Source organism: Accipiter gentilis, chromosome Z (assembly GCF_929443795.1).
Source record: "Accipiter gentilis chromosome Z, bAccGen1.1, whole genome shotgun sequence".
Taxonomy (NCBI): Eukaryota; Metazoa; Chordata; class Aves; order Accipitriformes; family Accipitridae; genus Astur; species Astur gentilis.
The window spans coordinates 74,435,437-74,457,131 of NC_064919.1; the positions used below are offsets into that span (position 1 = coordinate 74,435,437).

Below are 21,695 nucleotides of genomic sequence, written 5' to 3' on the forward strand. Positions count from 1 at the left end.
CAACACAGCTGCACTAAGTACAGTGATGGAGGAAAGCTCTTTCGAAGTCACAACAGATTTCTTTAGTCACTGAAACAAGGAGAAATACCTGCCACCCTGTGTCACCAGCTGGAACTGGGACAGTCAGTTACTTGGTGATGCACTTTTGCCAATGCCGTGTCACAGACTCCCTTGCCTGCACAGATGACCACTAAAAAGCGCGCCACACGCTTGAATGACCAGCACACCCGCGTTCGGTTGCCTGCGCTAGCGCTGTCCCACGCTGTCCTGTCCCACACAGGGTAAACACCCCCTCCCACCCCCTTGGCTCCTCCAAAACCACCCCTCAGGCTAAGGATTTTTTTGAGGAGGATGTCTGGAGGAGACACTTAACAGCTCTGGTAGCTGCAAGCAGTGTATGCAGTTGCATGCATGACAATGAAAACTACTCCTTTCTAGTACCGGGAACTCCAAAATTAGGTGGGTAACTGCATCCGAATCATGAACAAGCTAGAAGCGATGCAGTTATGTCTGATGGGTAGAAGATAGACTGGCAAGAATTCTCTCAGAGTAATAAAAAAATGGATTCCCTGGATGCTTTACGCACGCCCCAGGCAAAATTTGAGTGTTGTGAGCACAATGAGAAAGGGATCGACCAAGTGTACGTGCATTCTACGATTAGAAACTTGCAAGTTTCATTTTGGAAGGGTCCAAACTGAGCTGTTAAAACATTTATTTTAAATAAATGAAATATGAAAATACTATGAATTTATTTGTATGTAACAATAACACTTTAATATTTAGTCAAGGAACCATGAAATCTGAAAACTCACTACTTACATTAAGAACTCACCCATTACAACTCAGTACTTTTCATGATGACAAATTCTCGGAGGGACATGGAAACGCTTGTATGATTATGCTGTGGCTCTTTGGTGAGTGGAAGCAAACTAGGATGTAGGACTTGTGCCTTGGGCTCTCGCTATGTCTAGGGCATGAGACTCCTGGACTGCCGGCAGGTAACAAAAGCCTTAGGTGTTCGTTTGCATTCAGCTCCATTGGTATCTGTCTGGGGCTCGGAGTGAAAAACAGAAAGTTACAGTAAGGGCCAGTGGAACTGGTCTGTTCATTGCCCTGGAACATTATTAACACATTTCGGCAGAACATCCTGCTGTTTAACTAGCACCAGATAAGTCAGATTTGATTACAAACTTGTTTTGTCATGAGCCACAAACACATTTAAGGACTATTTCAGTGCTACAAGGTACTTCATGTTAGAGCTACTGTTTAGCACAACCTAATTATTGCACAGTAACAATATTCTCACTAGTGACAACACAACAGCAAAACAAAGGCTAAAGTTTGACTCAAATTTTAAAATTTTAAATAGCTTAATGGCCACGCTTCACTAAAATACTTATGCTGAATATTGCCCATGCCTACCTTTATACATGTTAGAGTTGTTAATATAAGCGATAAGGAACCTCAAAAAAATACAAAAGGGCATTACTGAATCATTTAAAAAAATACTTATTTATAATTAAAGTTTTGTCAAAAACTACTGTGTTATTTTTATAGCTGCAGATAATGAAAATACTCAAGAATTATTCTGCAATTTTACAGTACTGAAGTGGAAAATGAAAAATAATGATTTCATTCTTATTTATTTAGATTGTGGAAGTGTCTGTGTTCTCTTAGAAAGTACAATATGGCTAGTGTTAATTCTAAAAGCTTGACAATATCCCTTTGTTGGGTAAGCTACCGCAACAAGTTTCCACGTACAGAACCTGTACTCAAAGGGAAAAAGCAGGAAGAATAAAAAAATTCAATAATAGTTATAGTTATGTATGTAAATCTATAGCCATACAGTGAAAAAATACTACAAAGCTATGTCAACACAAAGGAGTAAAATTCTGTCACTGTAGCAATTACTGCACTGCAGCACTTAAAAACAAACTTTTTTTTTTTTTTTAAATGTAGAAAAATCCTTATCTTGGTATGTGCCATTGCCAATAGTGTGGTTCACATCGGTGAAACTATGACTGTGACTCAGAGGCTGAGCATTGCACCAATTTCAGCTGCACCTTTGGGTTTCCTACTTCACGCCGCTGAAAACCATCAGCCCACATCACACACAGCTCTACAGAAATGCGTTCCCCCAGATGGATGCTACTACATTTTTCTGAATGCAAGCAATCTGAATGTTTGTGATAGGCAAAACAAAACCAGGTATTACTCTGGGTGGTACAGAAGGGGAAAATTCAACTTTTAATTAGTAAGAATCTTATTCAGTTTATTCAATAAACTGTAATTAACTTTATAAGTGTGTATTATAGCCCACAGACCCCATCAAGGAGCTTGCATGCCCTTTGGCATATCACACAATATAGTCACGGTCCAAATACTCTCAACTAAGGCAACATTAGACTTCAGGCTTCTGTTGTTTAATCGTAACTTCTTTCTGATAATTTTATCCCAATAAATACCAAAGAAATTGAAATAAAACCCCTTCTTTGCTATTGGGAAAGCCACATGACCAGCAAACAATTTGTTTATTTATGTACAAGGAGATACTTGTACTACCTATTAAAAATAAGATACTTTAATATAAATAGCATCAGAAATAGCTAACAGACAACATTTTAAACTGCAACTGTATGAAATTCCTGTTTTTATCATTCAGGAGTTTTCTTGTGAAGTATTTTCAACTCTTTCTAGTAGTAACATGTGGCACATCACACAACACCTCTGTTCACAAAATATGAACTTCCTGCTATAAAAGCTGCTCCTGACCCTGAGAAATACAGTATTCCTTTGTTTGCTACAAAAATGTCCTGCTTCCAGAGCTGCAGAGTGACTTCTGCTTTTTCTACTTCTCCCTACTTTAACAATACCTATCTTAGCCCGAGAGGCGGCTCTTTGTACAGTAAAGAAAACACCATTAACAGTGAAAACAAAAAGGTGGTAAAGTACTTCTGTTCAGAAGAATTCCAGTGGTGAAACAGCAAAAAGGCATTTCCCATAGGAACAATTACTAACTAGATTCTGAGGAGTTATTAATAATTTCAGTTTAATGTTTTTTTTGTACATGAGAATATTTTGGAATGCTGTTACTATTCCTCACAAATTGAATAACGTCTTAGAATTCTGCAATCTACTTTCATAAAAACAGTCTCCTACCATAAATTAAAATTGTAAAAGAAAAGAAACATAATAGAAAGATTTACTTATTGAGGAACATCTGTTTTAGATAAATACATTTGAAAACACAGCAGAGTTTCATAGTCCCCTAAAAAATTTAGCTGTTTTAGATTTTTTCTGTTTGCAAATACACTGCTTTTTTACTCTCTAGGAAGGCGAACTGCTTATGAAAGGCTGTGGCAACGCAGTTGAAGCAAATGCTTCTGAAAGCTTTCAATAGCATTTTTTCAATTTACAAAATGTGAAAACATCTTTCAATTAGTAAAAAAAATAGTCTAATATACAAACATTTTTTTAAAAAATCATTTGTGAAGGAATGTACCGTAATTACCCAGACTCATACCCATTCACTCCTCAGATACTGGTAGCTATCTCCTCTTGACACAAACCTCTCTATATTAACCCAGAGAAATGCATACACGGCCAGATAGCCCAAGCAGAGTAGTCATTCAGTTTTCCCCAAATTTAAACTATCATAAATTACCATTTGGACACCATTAGAAAGAAATTGAAGCATACAAGGAATAAACTATAGTTTCTTTTTATATCAAAATGTACTCTTGAAAATGTGTTTGGCACAGTGCTAAATCATATAGTTAATACTAAATATTGCAGGATACAATAAAACCCTGGAGTTAAGTTGTGTTTACACCCTTTAAGGGATAAAAATAAAAAGATACCAATTATTCAGAAGTCAGCCTATACAAACTGTATAAACAATATTTTATGTCTTGTTTTGAAAACCACTGATATAGTAAATTTTACATAAAAGACTGCAAAATAATATAAATGGATTTAAACAGATCTTTACAATAAGAAATTCAAATGGAAACAGACAAGTAACAAAGAGAAGTAAAAAAATTTATTGCAGTATTTGTTCCACCAGATTTGCTGGGGATCCCTTTTCTTGTATTATTTCAGGGTGACCTAATACATCAAAATCTACATTTACAAAAACTCCTCCTGCAGATAGGTCATAGATACTGCATGCTTTTTTTTTTCCTTTTTTTTTCTTTTTTTTTTTTTTTTTCTTCAACAGAATAAATTATATATCCAGGAGATTCTGCCATTTTACAGCCTGGAAAAACAATGCTTCCCTGGAAACTGGGCTAAGCTAAAGAAAGCCATCCGCTGCTAGGTTAAACTCCAAGAACACTTTATTAAGAACATTAACAGACTAATTTCCAACATTCACTTGTTTATTTTTTTTAAACAGAAAGGTTTTTTTTCAAGATATAAACAATTTTTTTGTTAAACTATAATACAGTGGGAGTAAAAATGAACTGAGAAGTTTCTGCTGCACAACAGCGAAGGAAGCTCCCACAAAAATGTTTACCAAACATTTCCTTCTTTTTTCCCGCGTCCCAGGTTCCATTCTTACTCTTCATTTAACTGATTTTTTTTGCCAGAAAGTTGATATTTCAAGTTTTTCTGTTATTTCAATTCCTGTAAATTTGGCTGCATGTACAAATTCATTAGCTGGAAGTTCCATCCTTGGCGGCATACAGCGATCGTAAAGTCTGCACAACTTTATTAGTCAGCTTATTAGCACTCGTTAGAGCAATTTTTTTGTAAATAATGTCTGACTCTTTAATAGTGTCTACCCAAGGCACCAGTTTGCGGCCATCACGGCGCTTAGCCTCAGTCCAGGAGCCACTGTAGGAGCCTGCCATCCACTGAACACTGAAGCCATTGCTGGTTTTCTGTACTACTCTTGCAATTTGTGGTCGGTCTTTGTACTTTGGACAGCAAATAGCGATGACATCCATGACATCAACACTTTCATTCATCTGTGCTGCCAACTCCGTAGAGTCTGAATTTCGTTTTGACCTTCTCAATGACTAAAACATTGGGGGGAAAAAAGACCAAGTGTTACACAAAAGAACTTTAGTGAAATTATTGCTTTTATTGCTTTTAATCCCTTGACGCCGGGAGTTGGGATTTCCCGGCACACATTCCATTGCCGGCAATGAGACGCACCGCGACCGCCAGCGCCAAGGGGTTAACATATCCTTGTAAAACCACATACTCTTAATTTGTACCCGTGTCTTTATCTCTTATTGATATATAAAATTATATATACACATGAATCATAAAGCTACATAAAAACTTGGCAACAATAAAAAGGATAACACACAGTACATTCCAAAGGAAAATTAATAACTTTTTATACGGGATAAATCTCATTTTCTAGTTTGTTTTTTTTTTTTTTATTGTCTTTTCTGTTAAACTTTCTACAAAAGTTGTATAAACGGTTAAGTAGAGAATCTCTATCTACAAAATGCTTTCTTTCATGTGGATTACATTACTTGGTGTACATTTAATATAATAGACTGACATTTATAAGCACATAAAAATCATTTTACGTAATACGCTGCGAAATACGTTGACTCCTCCTCCGCCTCACCCCTGAAGTGCCTCCTCCTCTATCCTCCCCATCACTTTCATCGTCCTCTGTCTCAGCTGCATTGTTTTTAGGGCTGCCTCCTCCAAGCAGCGAGGTAATTGCTTTGTTCCGAGCATTTGTGCTAGCTGACACCTCACCATCTTCTTCCTCTTCATCAGGATCCAAATGTTCCATAAGGAGTTTGAACTATTAAAAAAACAGATTAGTCCACACTGTAACTTAAAAACAGACATTTATATTAAACAAAAAACAAATGGCAAGGTGAAAAACCAGGGTGAAGCAAACGGGAGACAACTTCAAACTTGAACAGCTTTTGTTTTGTTTTACAAATGTTTAACTTTCCTCTCTTTTTTTTACTAGATATGTAAAAGCTTTCTTCCTGTGTTTCCAAATTGGCAAGTTTTCTCTAATTGATATTTAAGGATGGGGGTGGGGGAGTGAGGGAGAGTAAATACACTAGATCTAGTCTCTGTTCCTATGATGGAAACAGTCAGGGATAAAGTGAACAAGTTATATGGGAGAGGTATACAAGATGGATACCAGAAATTAGAAAATACTCCATAAAGATGAATATCCTTTAGTTGAAATTAATTTACACTGTGTTTAAACTTATTAGAAGTCTTTGAAAGATAGTCCTGCTAAACATCCTGAAAGGAAGCGGTGAGTTATCAGTATAGCACGTAAGATTACCAGGAACTTAACATTTTGAAATGTTTATCCAATATATCAGCATCTACTTTCACGTTTATACTATTTTACCTAGTTTGAAAGGATTTCAGATTTTCTGCAAAACAACTTTACTTACATCTAAGTACTGTTTTACTATACTCCTCTTCACTTCTTCAGTGATCTTGGAATTAGCCATATCACTCCGCAGAAAATCCAGAGTTTGTTTTGGATGGAAATGCACTCCTGTCTTCCTGTTTATCGCTTTATCATAAACTTTTGCAGATTCAGATGGAGAATATTTCTGAATTTTACTGTTTAAAGAAAAAAAAAGGAAGAGCTTTTAAGGAAAGTCCAAAGTAATTTCAAGGAAAAGCTTTTAAAATCTTCAATATAAGTAGTTATATTTTAATCATTCCATATACAATAGACATCCTGGTAAGAAACAAAATCACTGCTTTTTCTAAGCCAAGTTTCATTACATTCAACTTGCCACATTTATGTTTTTTCTCTTACGCAAATCTATTACTTAAACAATTAGTTACAATCAACTTTTAAAAAAACCTTTCAAACTTAATCCTTACAAAGAACTCATTAGATAACAAGATGACCTATTATCTAAATATCCTTACCTATCAGAGAATCCACAGAGGTTCTTTAAATGCTGTTTCAGCATCAAAAGTAATAATATGCCTTGGGAGACATTTGCAAATTCAATTAAAGGAGCTGAATTTTCTGGTAAACATTTCATCACAGCATTTATATCATTTTCTTCATCGGAATCTGAATCAGAATCTACTCGTTTCCGTAACCTCCGAGGCTTAGAAGCTTCCTCCTCACTTTCGCTCTCACTACCACTGTTACTGTCACTCTCAGTCTCCTCATCTGATGAAGGTTTTCTTTCCTTTTTTTTGTCTTTCACCATAGACTGCAAGACAGAGAAGTTAACACACATTCCAAAATTAGAGTAAGTAGCATCATGTACATTTCTAAAAAATCTTTCCAAAATCATTACTGGCTTAAATTAGCAAGAATTCCCTGAACAATTCTATTAATTATAACTTGATATTCAAAATTAAAATTACTTGTGACAAAAAGATGCTGAAAAATTGACCCACATTTTTTGCAAGGTGGCTACAGAAGGAACTGAAGCAACAAGTACTCCACTGACATGTTACTCTTAAAAGACTGCTCAAGTTCGTTAGCAGTGACAGGAAAATGCATAAGGCCCAATACAATAAATCAGGAAGAAAATTCCATTTTTCTTTCACCTGGATATTTCTGTGTGTCACATACGTTTCCATATGTACTATGGTACAGACTAGTCCAAGCTGGTTTTAATCCTTGTCTCTGAAAATTCTATGTCATGAATTACACTGCTGCCCAGAGAAACCCTCAAATGATCATCCACAGTATTAATAATAATCAGTTCTACTACTTGTAGAGCTACAGAATTTCACACATGCTTTATTACTGCACATAGTACGTTTCATAACACAAAACTTAAGATGTCCTAAGCAGAATCTCATCCTTTCTGTGCTGAGTGCTATACACTGGTCCCCAATCTGAAGAATGCACTGTCTCTTTTGAGCTGATTAAAAACCAACTTTGGTAGGATGAGAATTCAAAGCAGTGTACTTTCCAGGCAAGAACTCTGACTTGTACTTACTAGTCAGATTGGACATTCTAGAAACAGGTTTGCTTTCTGACTCTTTGTACCTTCTACTGTTAAAACTGTCTAGGAAATGAAGACAGTGAAGTCTTTAAGAAGCAGAAGCATTTTTCTTACAGCGTTGTGCATTGCCATAACAACAGATACTATAACATGATTCAGATTCTTATATGCTGCCTTGTATTTAGAGTGTGTCAAGTGACACACATGCAACTGCCATCAACTACTTGACAACAAAAAAACAGCCAACTGGATTTTATTATTAAAATTATATGAACAACCACAGTAAACCAGTATTTCATGATGATACTGGGTTCACGTGCTTCCAATTAATTATTACTCAAAGATATCAGGGAATGATATAGATTTGATGTTAAGATCTCAAAATTCATCATTCTTTTTTAATAATGTAAGCAGCAATGTAAGGAATGTTTTTAACTAGTGTCTACCAGGTGTAGACCAGAACAGAAAGGCTTGCTTGTTTTTAACTACTGGTTACAAAGTAATGTTACTGGTCCATATCATAATAATGGTACTGTATTCACTGAAAAATTGACCAAATTATAGAGAAGCTTATGTTGCCACCATAATAAATATAAATGCACATACCTCTTTAAATGACTGTAGTAGGTTGCTACCAGAAACTGATAGTGTAATGTCTATATGATGCATTATAAACAGTGGCTCTTCCTGTGTTTGATAAGGAAAACAGGCTAGATTGTCTGCTATGTACAAGAGCATATTCACCTCTGTTTTCTGGAATTTAAAAAAAAGGTACACATAAATACACATACAAATATCTTAGATTTATACATTCATCCTGTCTTCCTAACTGTCTAGAGCAAGAACATGATCACAAATTTTATTCTAGGTACTCTCCCAAACCGACTCTAAACAACATGTATATATGCAGGATTTAGTCATACCTGAAGATACATTATTTCTGATGAGTCCAAACTGAGTATAGAAAGGTACAGAATGATCCAAAAGTAACAAATGCATTCTATTATATAGGTAATATTATATAGATAAATACAAAGCAGAACAAAGTACAGGAGAGAAATAAAGTTATCAACAATTATGTCATAAAAATACATTGTAAAAGGAGAATTTAAGCTTGTGATGTATTTTATTTCTTTTTAAGTGAAGGAAATGTGATACTTACTGCAGTATCATCAAAGAGGTTGAGTAAAGAAATTAGAAACGCTCGTCTGTGTTGACGGTTCCCTCGGATCATGGAGTATAGGTGTGAGCACAATGCACTGGATGATTCATCGTGTCTAAAACCTCGCACGGGATCTTTTGGGCAGGTATTAATTGCCTGTTGTACTTGGTAAGACATCTTCATACCAGCCACTGCTTTCATCTGAAATGGAAATGTATTTATTTTTATTTAAACCATTGCTTTCAAAGCAGTAAAACTTAGTCCTTTTAAGTGAATGCTCATCTGAAGTTTAACTTTAAAACATGCACCGAGGCAATGCTAACTTTTGAGCTGGCAAATGGATTAAAACAGAACTTGTGGCAGAGATCAGAATGTCTTGTGAACCGCCTTCACTGTAAATTCTGTTAGAAACATACAGCTAATCAGTCTACCCACTACAGCCAAGTATTCCAGTTAAAACAATTTTCACGAATATTGAAATGCTTTCATACATGAACAGATTATTTTACCAAATGTGTATGCTTGATGTCATTTGTAGTGAAACCAACAACTGAGTCCATATTAGTACAACAGGACTAACAAACAGAAAATGAGGGGCTTTTTGCATATGTCCTGTAATTTCCAGCTGATTTTACTTACTTCAAGGGTCCTGCTCTAGTTTGAGAACACACTGAATCTCTATTCAGGCTGCATACCCAACTCTCCTCATACCACCTCTGCTGCTGTTCAGCAAAGTTGCCTTTTCATTCATACATTGTCTAAAATCAAAGCTGTCTACATAGCAAATTTCATCTGCTAGCCTTCACCTGCTGGATTAGGTATCTGTCTGAATGCCATCAACAGTGCAAAGCTTCAATTGCGGTGGAATACAAGCAGATATGAGAAGTCCCACAATGTAGCAAACACACTGAACCTAGACTGGGGCCTTCTGAAATAGGGAGAAGGTGCTGCAGCTCAATTCCACATCACAAGCAGAATTACTGACACTATACCACAATTCAAGTCCTCACATAGCCCTAAGATTTTTCTTTTCAGCAAGATCCCTCGGATCTAAGCAGCTTCCTATGCTCCTCTTGTTTAGATTACAATTTATAAAGCCTTGACGCCTTAATGTTCTAACACATATACACTAAGGACTTCTACTTTTACAAGGTGTTCTCTTCCCTAGTCCACTGATACAGGAAAATCATTATGAAACAGCTGTCCTTACCTCTTACCAAATAAACGCTCTTAAGTACTATTCAGTGAGGAAAATATTACTGTGAATTATAAATTAAACAAGTTTTTGACTGGAAGAGACACTTCAAACTATTATACCCTTTTGATTTCTGAGAACAAAAATCTCTGAACAGGGGAAGGATCGAGATCACCTTTACAACTGCTTACAGTTGTTGTTTATTTGTTCCTTTATATTCTTTTTCTGCAGCTGAGGCATATTCAGGTATTAAAACACTAGACAACAGAACAGAACAGTATTTTGAAAATATTAAATTAGAATTACTTACGTGAATGAACCCAGCATATTTTTTGTCTATTTCCACCAACTGCTGGTCAGCTTTATTTCGCATAGAGGGCTCTGGATCTGTGCCCATAGCAATTAAGTATGGCACACACTTGAAAAACAAACAAAATGATTATTCAGAGTCATTGTACCTCTTTTTTTCTCAGACTTTGTTTTTCTACTACACTATTTTTCTTGTTATATTCTGACTACTGCAGAAACTAGAATAGGAAGCTCTATGCAACTTACTAGCTGACTACTTTTTGCAAGAAAATAGTACAAAATACAGGAAAGACCAGCATTATAAATGACAGAAGTTGTGTGAGGTTTCAGGTAGTACTTCCCTTCTCTCAAATGCTAAAGTCAATTTACACTACAAAAAATGCCATTTGAAAAAAAAAACAACCACCACCTATGACTGAAAATGCAAAATGGCTGCAGTATAAAAAATAATTATGAAAACATTATGTAAGCAAAGAACAATGGAGAAGATGACTGAAGTTCTGACATTGACTGTGGAATTCTATAGAGTTTGGAGGACACGGGTATTGAGGTGGAAGCAAGCTGACACATTTTCCAGGATAAAGAATCAAATGAAGAAAACAACTTGGTATACACCTGAAATTTATAACAGAAATATGCTCCAATGTAAATTTGTACGTGCTCTTCAGGCCCTGGCTAGGCTTTTACATCCTGATCCAAAGACAGAAAATACAGCATTTGGAATCTCACTGCCTAAACAACATAAAACAGATTTCAAAATATGCTTTCTGTAAAGGTCCCTTGCTGCAATAAGAAATTTCTGTAATACAGCTGAAAGAGAAAAACTTGAAATTTATGTAGCGAGTGTGAAAACCTCTGAAAACCTGAATAACAAAAACTCCCATCATAAAAGCCTACTATACCTGAACAGGATGGATGAGACCTTGGTTTAACGTCAGTGCAATGACATTTAGAGCAAAGTGGCGTACACTGGACTGTGTATGAAAGAAAGCCTCGAGGACTTGTTTGAGATATAGCTGCATGATGGAACTACTCATCCCTGAGGAAATATCACCCATTTCTTTCAGGTCTTCCTGTTTTGCTACTTTTTTCCCTGTAAAAAGGATGAAAGCAATAGCACACTCACCACAGTATAATAATTTACTTTGCCGTTACTTGATGCATGCTATCTTTAAGCTTCACAATACACACACATTTCAGCTGTCTTAAAATGGGTTTATGACCTCATGAAACATAGAACAGTCTGATGGTAAACTTACATCAAAAAACTAAAGAGATATGACTTTAATTGAAGTCTTGTTCCTTAATAAAGGTTTTTTTAATTTAAAAAATTTCTTATGTTGTATTGTTTCCTATCTGCAAATTAACCTTAGATGAGATTTTGATAAAAAAGTGTTACTACCATCACTACAGCAATTACGCATTCTGGATCGCTTCCAGGATTTATACAACTTGAAAGTAAATAATACACCTATTATATATATATACCTATGCACATATTGTATTTTTGAAAATTACTCTAAGATACTTTGGGTACAATATTAATGATCTGATAACAATCTTAAGTGACTCAGTTCACGTATATAGTAATTGTATGCAAGAAAAGTTAGGGTTTGCATGCCTCATTAGCACAGAAGAACTCAACACTTACAGTCTCTGTCTGCCTGCTGCATACGTGTATCCTCCTCCTGCAAGTAGGTCTGGAGGTTTTTTAACACCTGGATTTTTAAGTTTACTGAACAGTTCTTATCTGAAAGAATGCTGTTGTACAGAGTCTTCACTTCCTGTTCAAACATTAAACTTGGGTGTTGTATAAATGCAAATCCTAAGAGTGGAAAAAAAGAGGAAATATTCCATGTTGTTATAATCTAGAAATTGTATTTCTGCTTTTTAAATCTCTTCAAAATAGAGGTATGAAATTTATCTCCTCCCAACAGCATAGCTTTTTCTAGTCCAGACAGTATTGCTTTTCTATATGGACACCATCCATAGCTTATAAGGAGTTCTGTTAGCCATGACAGTTCTATTGGCCCTGACTGCTGGATAAAGATGGGGTGTTGACACAGAGCAGCTGCGCTAAGAAGAGTTATACAGGTCTGGAAGCATGTCCAGTGTAGTGGCCTGCATCCGAATGACTAGGAACTCTCACAAAAACAAGGGAGGCACATTAGTAAAAATTACCTGTTGTTTTTCTAATACATTTGGAGAAAAACATTCTGCTGAAACTGTGAAGACTTTTCATATGGAGGCAGAGCAAATGAGAAAAAATTGATAAATATCACAAGTATTTGAAATAAAATCTTAAAAGAAAAAAAACCAACAGTGAACATAGTAAAATTTATACCTCTTGCTGTCATTATTCATATACCTATTAAGGTCTTCTCTTGAAAACTCTCTGAAGCGTTCCCAAGACTACATCTGTTGTAAGAAACACACTGTAGAACTGTTTTTAGCTGCATCCTTACCCTTGTCAAGGAACTGGTTGTTCTTAGTCTATACTTCATAAAAACTTTTCTAAATTAGTGACAGTATATACCATTTTAGATCACATATGTAGAATTAGAAGTGCTGCTGACAAACTTTTACAGAGCATCATGAGAAAACACTAATGGGAACATAACATCCCAATTTAAATTACGTTTAACTTTTTGATATTTTTTTTTTTAGGCTATTGAAGAAAAGCAGACATTAAATGTACTTTCTATGACCACAGGAAACTAAGATTCTGAATGAATACACAGAAAACTTATGAAGATAAATGGCAAGGGGGGGAGCAAATAAAATTATGCAAAAGCAATGTGTAAGAATAGCTGTAACAAAGGGAAGACTGAACTAAGTTTCTCAAAATTCCTCCAAACCCACAGAAAAGACAGTGTAAGTAAAGTCTTTTTAAGTCAAGGGCAAGACCTCAGTGTGTTTAAGATCTAATTTCAGTCTCAAAACAAGAAGCAGAGAGAAGCAGGTGAGGTGGAGAGGAAAGAGGGGAAAAGAAAAAGGAATGATGATGGTCTTTGGAGTATATGGGATAACCGTCCACTCTATACAGGTGTATATTGATTATAACTTGACCACCTCTGAGCAAGTCCAACCCCTTTCTTAAGGTTAATTTTAAAAGTGAAAAGCACATGCATGTATGTGTAACAACCCATTAACACTTTTTTTCCTTCATTCACTTAAAGGAGTGTAAAACACCAGTATTCTCAGGGAAATTCTTATTTTTCCATCCCCTGCAAGTGTGGAAGAAATCTTACTTGGCATAAGAATTTGTCATAGGAGATGAAAAAAGGCACCTGGTGTGTTTTTTTAAGGACTGGCTTCACATCTCTGGGCTGCCCTCATACCACTTTTCTGTTCATACCTTTGTTTTCACTCTCTTAAGAGTGTTAAGAGTAAGCACTGAACTTGGCTGAGTAAGGTAGTACCTGTTAGATACTTACAGGTTTAGCTAAATTTACTAAAAATTTTATATCCTCAACCTGCCTTGCAAGTACACATCTTGAAGAGAAGCATAACCATAATCATTAAGGTTACAGTCAACCTTAATCCCTCAACAGCAGTGACATATGCCAAAGCAAAGGCTAAAACCGTTGAGTGTCCTTACTGAAATGGTACACTAACAATTGCTGATAGGAAAGTACACACTCTTATACACAGTGAAGGCATCATGTGAGAAGTTGAATTAGCTTGCTAGTCCTTTTCAACTTACTGCTGCATGCAAACATTGAACGCCTTTGACAACTTTGCTCAATTACCAGCCTGTAAGGTGGAACTTTGCACTGTCTACCACATCTCCTTACATCTAACAGCTACCCTCAAAATGGAACCAGTACTCAGACGAGATCAATGTATCACTGAAAACAGTTGTTTGAGGTTTAGTTAAAATAAAGACTGATATGCTTACAAACAGAGGAAAAAAAAATATCTTAAGAATGACTACTGACAGCCACCCCCATTTTCCTCCTTTCCCTGCAACTGACCACAGTTCAGTCTATAATTTAGAAACATTTTTGGTGAATCCAACATTCTCCATATCCATGAGCAAAACAACCATGTCTATGGGTAGGAAGACGGCCCCTATCCCACATGCAATATTCTGTAGATGACAATTACAACTGGACTGGACTACAGTAAGTATGTGCACCTTGATGTAATACCTAGAAAAACTCCAACTAGTCCAGAAAACCATAGCATTGCTCCTGCAGCAGAGGCAACTCCAAAGCCATTAATCCCGCTCAGCTGTCTGAAATGGTTTCTCACAGAGTATGAAATCAAGATTCAGTCTTGGTCTTTATCCTCGGAGCCCTTCCTAGCCTGAATTGAAGCAGGATATCCAAAAAGCCACCTAAACAGCAATACAGAGAGGCAAATTCTTGTCCACAGTTAAATTATACAATGCAAGTTCACAGGCCTCAGGGACAACTTTCTTTAGACTAAGCCATAACCATAAACTGAACTCTTCCAGAAACCAAGGCCTATCTCCCCAGACAAGATTCTCTCACATGTACAGTTTTTGTCCTTAAGCAGAGGATGAACATGGTATAAACCACTCAATGGCAGTTCATACAGTACTGCAAATACCACACTAATGCCTTCAGATAAAGAATCTATTTAAAAAATTAAATACAGTTAAAATCCAAAACGAACTGTAATATCCAGACTATGACATCATCTCAATGCCTTCTAAAATCTCAGAGCAACCCCCAGTTGGTATAAACTGCCAGAGTTCCCTTGACTCCTGCAGAATATCTGCTCCTACACTTAAAATGCTCAGTTTTTCCAGCATTTTTTCCAGTTGTTCTTTAACCATAACTTGTGCACTGAGAAACAAGATTTGGAGTTACAACATACTCTCCCCTGGAGAAAAAATAACATCTCAATTACTTTGGAAATCTGCTGCACTTTAAGACTTGGTCACACATCGAAAGGCATTCACTGTCCAAAGCATCCACTCTGCTGCAGAAGTATGCAACTAGCAACCCTTTCACAACTTTTCTATAGCCAGTTCTCAAATAAAACACACAGTAAACTTTGATTTTAAACAAACTCCCTTGCCACTACACAAATACATGAGTTCCTACTGATATGCACAGATTTTTACTGTAGCAGAATAATAAAAACTATTAATATTTCTTACCAAGGCCAATAATGGCTTTTGTCTGTACTTCTTCATCTGAATGCTTTGTAAAATACATCAGCAGTTCAAGTACTTTATCCTTAATGTTAACCTGAGCAAATTAAAACAAAAACAATAGCTATTTGAAGACGAAACAAATTGTTTTAATCTCTTATAAAAAGCATAAATATCAGAAAGGAGAAACATAATCTTACTGCATGGCCTTTGCAAAACCACTTATTTAAAAACCAAAAAGCCATATTGTATGTATTATGAAAAAATACATAGCTTTGAAGGCTTAGGAATAATGTGCTTTCAAATTAAAGTGGAGCATTCAATGTATCTAAGACACGGAGAGTATATACAAGTTATTTTACCTTACTGTTGCCCTTAAAATCTTCTTGATCAAAATCAAAATGCCGACACAGTGCTCCAACAGTGAAAAGTGATCTTAGGAGTGCTGGTTTATTGGCAGTAAGTATTGTACTGTTGGGGTCTTCTTGGTGTTGACTTTTTAATTTTGAAAGTGCTCCTGCAGTAAGATAAAAGTTTTGATCATAGTGTTTAATCATGATGTATCCCTAAGATAAGACTTAGAGCCAAAACTGAAAAGCGACAATTACACGTTGTGATTTTACTTACCATAGTATCTATTAAAACAGGACCACACAAATTTATAGTTCTGGGTGACCTTGTTCACAACAGCCCCAAGACAGCTCACACAATGCTGAACAACCTAGGAGCAAGAAAGACCAAATGAATTATATATTTAGACGTTAAAATTGAGGTTTTTCTGAAGTTATGTAGGAAAAAGCTATGCTGAACTATAACTAATGATCTAACAGATGCAATGACCATGTCCTAGACTGCTCTGAAAACCTGCTCAAACTCATTAAAATACAGCAACCATACATACAAACTCCAGTAAACCAAGTACACTTGTTTTCATGACTCAAAAGTTATCTTTATAATGAAGACGGACTTTAAATCATAACCATCTACTTTACAATGTAAAAAGGAATCAACTGAATAGTAGCAATTAAAAGCTTACTGTCATGCCATATTTGATGATGAGTTTCATGAGGTCTTCCTCAATAGTGGCAAGAAAAGTCTCACTTGGGTGCTCCATCAGCGGCACTACAAGCTCTAAGATTTTTGCAACATTGCAGATCACCATGAAATCATTCTGGGTCTGAAACAACAGTATGTATAGCGTTTAAAATTCTGGCTATGTTACCTATAAGCTAAGTATTATTAATATGCACTGATAGTCAAAACTCCCAACTCATGTAAGATATCTGATAAACATGTAAAAGAGTATTTATATAGCTTACTTCTGCTATTAAATTACGTATTATTATGAAAGCTAGTTCTGTTTTCTACAGAACTTCTGGAAAAAATCTGTATGAGTACAACTTCACCTCTCATCAAGGCTGTGACAGACCTGAAAACTTTGGTCCTGATAATTTTTGGAGTTCTACAATAAATATAGGAACTCTTCCTGCCACATGCACACTAGAGAACAGACAACACCTGGAAACAGGTGTCAGCAACAAAATGAAGTTGTGCTATGACTCAAGGTGCCTTAAACAAAATAGGTAATAATGAGCACAAATGTAGAAATTACAATGAAAATTATTACTGGTTTGCATTATGACAACTGTATATGTATTTTAAGTGAGGAACCTATGGAAAACATTTACCTATTAAAGATACATCCTGCTAGAAATTGACTTTTTTGATGAATCAAGCTGACTAATCAGGATAGGATAATTCCCAAATGCTACTATCAAGCTATTTAACATATTCAAGCTGACAATAGTTAATTCTACAATTCATCTCAACCTGTACAAGTACAAAACCAAGGTAGCCCACTAAATGGGTTGCAGCAAGTAAATAATCAGATAACCCTTTCCTACACTGTTTGATCATAAGCAGCTCTAAAATTCTGTTTTAAATGTGCCTAGAGAATGCTCCAGGGCTGAACCTGGAAAATTCTAGGCTATATCTACAATCCAAACTGATAACAATTACTCTCAGGCCTGCCCTGAGCAGCTGACCTGATGTAATGGATTGCTGCCACCCACCCAAGCTCCTCCTTGAGCCATGGCTGCATGATCCTGCCCTGCTCCTTCTGCCAGATCAGGGGTTCATCAAAACCTTCAGTGGGCCAACTGTGCTAATCAAAATGGCAGAAAGTGCCACAGTGTTTCAGAGAAGGTGGGGCATCTTACCAGAGGCTGGGGGTTCCACATTACATTGTGAGCTAAACTGTCTTACAGAGGAATATAAAAATACTAGAGCTAGGCAAGTGAGAGGTGAAGTACAGAACAGGATTGAACAGGACATTTTCCTTCTGATATATTTGCTATACGTTAGATCACTCTATCTTATGAAACCATATCCTTAGTCTTAAGATTCGTATGTTAAATATTAACTACTTCTAAGACTGTGACTATAAAACAAAACAATTTTAAGAAATTATTTCATAACAGGTGAAAAACTGGGTCTTAGTGCTCCAGAGAAAGAGGAAGCACAGGTTTCAATTTCATTTGGCTGTAAAATGTGCAGGTAGAGAGTGAGGAAGAGCATCTTAGAAGCTACAGAGATCATCAAAAGGCTCTAGTATCTTCAGAAGCTAGGATGCCCATGAAATAAAACCACAATTTTAATTTTACTTTCCTACAAGAAAGCCTACAAGACAGCCATTCATTTCCATGCTAAATTATCTGGGGAAAATAAGACTGATTTTCTCTACTTACACTACATTTAGTGGTCAGGTACGGCTGCATGGTCATGGCATGTTTGACCATTAGCTGGGGCCTGATTTTGCTGAATAAGAACAAAGTGGTTATGCAAGCAACCAAGCGACCAGAATTCACACCTTTGTTGTCAGAATCTGCAAAAGATTAGAAAATACAAAAAGGATTTTAAGTACTAGTAATGTTTGATCAACGAAAAACATAGGCCTTAAATTTCATTTGAATATCTCTTTCATTACATCTCTTTCAAGATCAATACAGATTATTCTTACTAGATTAGAGATAAGAACATAATGTGTTAACATTTGTTAACATATTCCATACCATAGAACATCATGTTCAGTATATAAACTGGGGGAGTTGGTTGGAAGGGGCAGATTGCTGCTTGGGCATTGGTCAGTGGGTGGTGAGTAACTGCGTTGTGCATCACTTGTCTTTTCCTGGGTTTTATTTTTTTATTTTATTATATTCCTTCTCATCATTATTATTAGTAGTAGTATTAGTATTACATTTTATTTTACTTCAGTTATTAAATTGCTCTTACCTCAACCCATGAGTTTTACTTTTTTTTTCCAATACTCCTCTCCATCCCATTGGGAGGAGGGGTAGTGAGCAAGCAGCTGCATGGTGCCTAGTGGCTGGCTAGGCTTAAACCATGACATACATGATCACAAAATATGTGAAAAAAGATGCAAAGATGTTTCAAAGACATTACTAGTTTTTAAACTACTTACTGTACACAAAACACTGGCCCAGCCAACGATTCCTATTACAACTGCAGAACATACTAATGCAAATAAAACCTGCCACGTTTGTTTTAGTTATCTAAAAGTTTGAACATGTTATTTTAAAACTAGTTCGGTTATTGTGGTTAGCTAGTGAAATTATTATACAGTGCTCAAAAGTTCATAATGAACTTTAAAGCAGTAATTCATTAACATCAGTTTTTTAACAGGAATTCTGCAACAGTAACTTTTCACAACAGTAATTTGAATAACCACTTTTACAGTATCATATAAAATTCAAAGGATTTTAGCTACTGGGTTGTAAATAATATTACCTGATAAAGATTCCTCATATTTAAGAATGTGCTCAACCAAATTGTCGACAAGTTGAGTACAGGCTTTCTTCACAGGTTTATATGAGGCATCCTCTTCCGATTTCAACAGCTGTAGCAGATGAAACCAACAATGATTTAGTATTAAAGGTGCATTCATTTACATTGGATGCATGGTGGTTCTATAACAATTACTACAGATACATAAGGATTTCTCACTACAAAAGTGTTTATTTAACTTCTCCATAAAAGTTAAATGGTGAAGAAAAAATTAAGGGAAGTAAAAAAATCAAACCCAAATGCAAGACAAGTAAAGAAAAATTAATTGCAATGAAAAAAACAGAAGAGTACAGAAAAGTTCTACTGATTTTTGCCTTGGGATGAAAGCTAACTTCATGCTTAATGAAATAATGCAGAAAACAATAATGTGGTCCTTGTTACTGATGCCAGAAGTAACTAATAGGAGCTAGAAGGCTTTTAAAATGCTTAGGGGAAAAAAAGAGCAAATTCAGAAGGAATGTTGCTTTTGACACTAAGCAAAAATATCAGATGAAGAAAAAACACAGTTTTATGAACATTTTAAACAGTTAGCCTTCTTCCATATGACTTCAGGTACTGAAATTGAGTCCATGAAGATGCTTTAATATCTAAGAAGGACTGAGACCATACGCTCGTCTTCAGTGCAGGCATTAAGAGGCTCTGGTTTACTCGGCTACCTACTTTCATGGCACCCCAGGCTAAAGTAAAATCAAAAGGGGGGTTTTTTTGCTTGAAAATTAACCACTGCATACAAGATGTAGAGGAGAATGATAACACAGGTTAAAAGATATAAACAAAGCAAGCTCAATTCTTAGAATAAGCAGAGTAAAATGTAATGTAGAAGTAACCTATACTCTGAAGATTCATTGCTTCTACAAACTGTGTAACAGATATATTGGATGTGAAAACACACTTATCTACCATTTAAAAAAAATCTACACTACCCCAGATGCTTCTTTTCAGAATTAAGTATCTTAGCTGTGGACTTCATTTTATGTCACTCATTATTGAAGAGACTATGAAATTAAAAACAAACAAACAAAACCCCTCCCGAAACCAAGAAGTGGTTTTAAAGCAGATCATATTGAAAGACAGAAACTAACGTCAAAGAAAATTGCACCACTGGAGTTTAAAAAAAAAGGTCAGATGTTTAAAGGGCATGAATTGAATTTGTCTACTGTAAAGGATTGCTCTTGTAGTCCCCCTTCTATGCATTTTAGTAAAGAAATGTTAAAGTTCTAACAATGACGTACCATACATTCAAAATTCATTACTTACATTTTGAAGAAGCTGTTCAAACCAATCATACCCTGTATCTCTACAAGCTGCAACCTAGAAGTATTTTTTAGAATAAACTGGTTAATAAAAAAGGCATCTGAGGAAAAATTACTTCAATACAGATGTCATCTTAAAGGACCAGTAAACATGCATACATGAATTTTCATATGCATTCAGTACAATGATTTTTGTATCTTTGGAGATCAGAAACTGTCTTCTGCATCTGAAAAATGATTCTCACCATTTAAGTGACTCCAGAATTTATATGCCATACAACACAAAGCCTACATATTTTGCTGAAGATTGCTGGCTCTAATGTAAACCAAATTTTGGTTTTGTAGAATGTTTTGGACAGATTAAAGCACAAATACAAGCCTGACATATTAAAAATGAACATGCATCTATATATATAGGTATATACAAATTTTTATATAAACAAACCTAGCCTTCACTGGTATCATATGTCAGGACCAGCTCACAGGTTCTCCAAAGTAGAATCAGCAGGAGAACTTAAGAGTTAAGCTGAAGTCAAATTGACTGACTTTTCAGTCTGGAAAAGTGCACACTAGACTACCATTTTGTAAAAATACTGAAAAGCAGGATGAAGTTTAAAGCCATAATTTTAAGTAATGAAGTGAGTACTTTTATTTGATATTTACATCTTGGTATAATTTATATTAAAACTCCTTCTCAGCACACTGGTTTTACACAACACATTTTCACCACAAATTAAAGCATTTTATTTGAAACAGTTTTTGTTATTTTGGAGACACGCTATTTAATTTGCTGCTCCTAAAAAGTAGGTACAATTATGCAGATATTAGTTTACCCTGAGTGAGAACATGAGCCTAT

At 35.7% G+C, this 21,695-nt stretch overlaps 1 protein-coding gene across 7 annotated transcripts in view; it reads right to left on the reverse strand.

Annotated features, from left to right (window-relative positions):
- Window positions 1-1,951: 1,951 nt before the first annotated feature.
- Window positions 1,952-21,695, reverse strand: part of NIPBL (NIPBL cohesin loading factor) — a 177,816-nt gene continuing 158,072 nt past the window's right edge. For 4 of the 7 annotated variants that reach the window (XM_049794610.1, XM_049794613.1, XM_049794611.1 and 1 more), the window contains 16 exons: window positions 20,844-20,897; window positions 19,530-19,638; window positions 18,470-18,606; window positions 16,759-16,899; window positions 16,350-16,443; window positions 16,085-16,239; window positions 15,729-15,819; window positions 12,246-12,419; window positions 11,497-11,687; window positions 10,596-10,703; window positions 9,091-9,291; window positions 8,535-8,681; window positions 6,886-7,181; window positions 6,393-6,567; window positions 5,588-5,773; window positions 1,952-5,021 (listed from right to left, as the gene is read on the reverse strand). In XM_049794610.1, the coding sequence (XP_049650567.1) occupies window positions 4,656-5,021; window positions 5,588-5,773; window positions 6,393-6,567; window positions 6,886-7,181; window positions 8,535-8,681; window positions 9,091-9,291; window positions 10,596-10,703; window positions 11,497-11,687; window positions 12,246-12,419; window positions 15,729-15,819; window positions 16,085-16,239; window positions 16,350-16,443; window positions 16,759-16,899; window positions 18,470-18,606; window positions 19,530-19,638; window positions 20,844-20,897 (2,625 nt within the window). In that variant the 3' untranslated portion in view covers window positions 1,952-4,655. Of the gene's footprint in view, window positions 5,022-5,546; window positions 5,774-6,392; window positions 6,568-6,885; window positions 7,182-8,534; window positions 8,682-9,090; window positions 9,292-10,595; window positions 10,704-11,496; window positions 11,688-12,245; window positions 12,420-15,728; window positions 15,820-16,084; window positions 16,240-16,349; window positions 16,444-16,758; window positions 16,900-18,469; window positions 18,607-19,529; window positions 19,639-20,843; window positions 20,898-21,695 lie in introns of those variants that run through there. The other 3 variants (XM_049794616.1, XM_049794612.1, XR_007505028.1) reach the window with 3 other exon arrangements.